This window comes from Harpegnathos saltator, unplaced genomic scaffold (genome assembly GCF_003227715.2).
Source record: "Harpegnathos saltator strain DR-91 unplaced genomic scaffold, Hsal_v8.6 scaffold249, whole genome shotgun sequence".
Classification (NCBI taxonomy): Eukaryota; Metazoa; Arthropoda; class Insecta; order Hymenoptera; family Formicidae; genus Harpegnathos; species Harpegnathos saltator.
The window spans coordinates 378,205-381,367 of record NW_020230038.1 but is presented as its reverse complement, the minus strand read 5'-3'; the positions used below and the strand labels follow the sequence as shown (position 1 = coordinate 381,367).

At 37.9% G+C, this 3,163-nt stretch overlaps 1 protein-coding gene across 4 annotated transcripts; it reads left to right on the top strand.

Moving 5' to 3' along the window:
• Positions 1-1,264: 1,264 nt before the first annotated feature.
• Positions 1,265-2,632, top strand: LOC112588581 (uncharacterized). 4 transcript variants are annotated; one of them, XM_025298941.1, is made up of 5 exons: positions 1,265-1,404; positions 1,632-1,732; positions 1,897-1,998; positions 2,101-2,245; positions 2,480-2,632. In XM_025298941.1, the coding sequence occupies exons 1-5, from the start codon at positions 1,341-1,343 to the stop codon at positions 2,605-2,607; spliced, it is 540 nt and encodes a 179-aa protein (XP_025154726.1). In that variant the 5' UTR covers positions 1,265-1,340; the 3' UTR covers positions 2,608-2,632. The 4 variants fall into 4 exon arrangements, with proteins under 4 accessions (XP_025154726.1, XP_025154725.1, XP_025154728.1 ...); XM_025298940.1 differs by having other exon boundaries at positions 1,632-1,798; XM_025298943.1 differs by lacking the exon at positions 1,265-1,404 and adding an exon at positions 1,416-1,476 and having other exon boundaries at positions 1,632-1,798.
• The last annotated feature ends 531 nt before the right edge of the window (positions 2,633-3,163 follow it).

Sequence of the window (3,163 nt, the reverse complement as noted above, 5' to 3'; positions counted from 1 at the left end):
CCTAGCGCGGTCAGGGGTGTTCCCACAAGGGGTCGGCCCACCCCTGACTGCTCCTACCTGGCCCATGGGTCCCGGTGCGGGGGCTTCTAGCACTGCGAGGCCACTACCGCACCGGCAGATCCCATGGGCCTGGGGTGAGGGAGTGGGTGGGGAAAGCTACTCGTGCTCATTACCCCCCACTCCTCCCACCCCGCCTCCGCTAGGAGGGAGACCGAGGCCTCGACCTCCACTTGTGTTTGCGCCTCGGAGACCCCCTCCGGCCTAACTGCCGGAGGAGGGTCCGGCATAGTAGGAGTGGCCGTCGCTCCTCCCACCCCCGGGCCTACCTGGTTCGTGGGCGGCGGAGGCTGGATCTCTTCAGCCTCCGTCGCCCCCATCCCTTCCCTACCGGTCCGGCTCGGGCCGGCGACCGGTTGTCGCACCGTTTTTGCGACTTTGCCAGGGGGCTGCGGCTGGCTGTCAGCCGCAAAACTCGTCGAAAACCTATTCGTAAAGTATTGCACCAAATGCCCATGATTCCTACTCATGTAGACAAAATAGAAGTTAATATGGACAATGTTAACTTAAATATATTATATTCACTTGCAGGATATATAATTCATAAAATCTCTAAGTTACCCACAATTTGTGAAACGTGTATCAAATCAGCTGGATCAACAAAATTTGATACTAATATTCAGTATGCTAAATTAGTATTTTTAAGATGTTTTAGATCTCAAACATTGTTTTTCGTTAACTCTACTACGTTTAAATATTTTTACGATATGGAAGTTATTATACGCCGCTATTTGCCTTATATTAAAAATACCAACTGTAATTTAATAATATTTTTAACTAAAAAAATGTCTCACATTCGACGTGATACGTTAGGAACCTGTTGCAACTTTTTAAATAAAATTATGAAGAGATATATACTATTCCGTATAAAAATTGATTGTAAGAAAGGAGGTCTCAAGGGAAAAATGTTTAGCAGTAAAACTATGGCAATGCATAGTATTGTTAAATAATATATTGTCTTTATAAGTATATTTGCATTTTTATTTTCAATAAAACTATAACAACAAGTTTGTATCCTTCTTTCTTTTCTACCAGTTGAATACCGCGCGCAAAGTATAAATTCGTGACATCCTATTGGTTCCGCCATATTTTGTCCTTGCCAATAGGATGGATAGTAGCTGTGTTCAGACTCTGATTTCTAGGGACTCTAGGCATGGCTAGAGACCCTTTACTAGAGACTGGACATGTGCCCGGAAAATGGCGGCGAGTGGTCTGTTCTTATTAACTGCACCACGGAACAATTGCACAAATTTAGTAATTAAAAAGAACAGACTACAATATTCATGAACTCGTGTGTGCATTTGATCGTGTGCGCTATAATCCGTTGCTACGTGAATTCTACGTCGTGTAAGTATCATGATTGTTTCATTGTAATCACGAAATTTAACATCCTTACAGTTGAAATGAAAACGTAAAAAAGTAATATGTTCGATGTGCGAAAACTATAACGCTATGAAAATATTTACTAACCTTGTACTTTAAAGTTATGAAAACAGTAACAAATATTTATGTTGGAAAACTGTAATATGTATAAATATGAACAATATAATAATATTTAATATTTATTTTCGTAGGTATAAATATGCCAAGCTGCAGTGTGCCTGGGTGCTGTAATCGTACAACAAAAGGAAAAAAGATTCATATGGCTTGCTTTCCAAGTGACCCAAAACGAAAGGTAATATGGATCAATAATATAGGCAAAGTTAATTGGGAAGCAACCAAGCATTCATATATATGTGAAGTAAGTAATCACAATCCTTTCTTCTGTGTTATTAATAAATATCAAAATGCTGATTAGATAAAAAATGTTTATAGTTACATTTTGCGAATGATACATAGGAGAAAACCCGAGTCGACGGAAAACGGAAGTTGAAATGCAACGCTGTGCCCACAATTTTCTCTGTTCCATCGGAAAGAAGTGGCACGTGTATTATTACGAACGTGAGTTCTCTTGCTATGCGTACCTTTGTTAAAATGAATGAACAATGTATGTACTTATAGTTCAGCCAAAAACTATTTATTGAAATAATGGAATTATTTCAGGATAGTACTAATAAATCTGTGGAAAAACAGCCTAATATAATGTTCGAAACATTGGATCATCAAGCATCAATTCATGAAGACGTTACCACGAAACAAAATAACTGTCTCGGATCAGATGTTTCTGATATTACTCCATTGATATCGAGTACGTTTGCAAGTTTGATTATATGTAATTATTCTTTTGAACTACCAAATTCAACTTATTGCAATATATTATTATGTTCCCACACAAGAGAACTTGAAGAAGTCTTTAGGATGTCTTTAAGACACGTCAAGACATGTGTTTAATATATCTTAAAGACATATTAAAAGTCTCTTATGCGCCTATTTTAGACATCATGTTGTATGGGTTACTTATACGATATATACGTTTTTGTAGATCCGTCCATTTCTAGCCATTCAAACAAAACATGCAATGAAGTTGATGACGTTCAATGGCTGAAGAAACTAGAAGAAGTAAACAAAAAACTTGATATTGCCAACAAAATTATCTTGAAAAGTAATTAATGCAACTACCTGTTAAAGAAGCAGGTTAAGAGGTTAACTACAATGCAAAACAATTCAAAGGCTCAAAATGATCACAGTTTGGAATCATCATTGAAGCGATTATTTAATGATGATCAGATTAAAGTTCTCATGAATAAATCCTCACGCGGCTGTGTATGGTCGAACGACACCATAAAAACAGCATTTCGGCTGAAGTTTTCCTGTGGTTCTAATGGTTATCAGGAGTTACGAAAGCAAAATATGCCTTTACCGTGTGAACGTACACTCCGAAGGAAATTAGAACATATTCAATTTGAAGAAGGAATTTGTGACGATATCTTTAAGTTGTTAGAAGACAAGATATCTCAGTTTCAAGATGTTAGAGAAAGAGATTGCATTCTTGTATTAGACGAAATGTCTATTGCACCAGGTAAACACTTCGACTCCTTGACGCGGTCGTATTGCGGAACTGCATCGTTTCGTACGCGTAATGGTATATCTTGAAAAATAGCTTCATTACAATTTGATACTATGATTTGTTGTTACTCTTGTATAATTATAGTCAATTATTGCATAA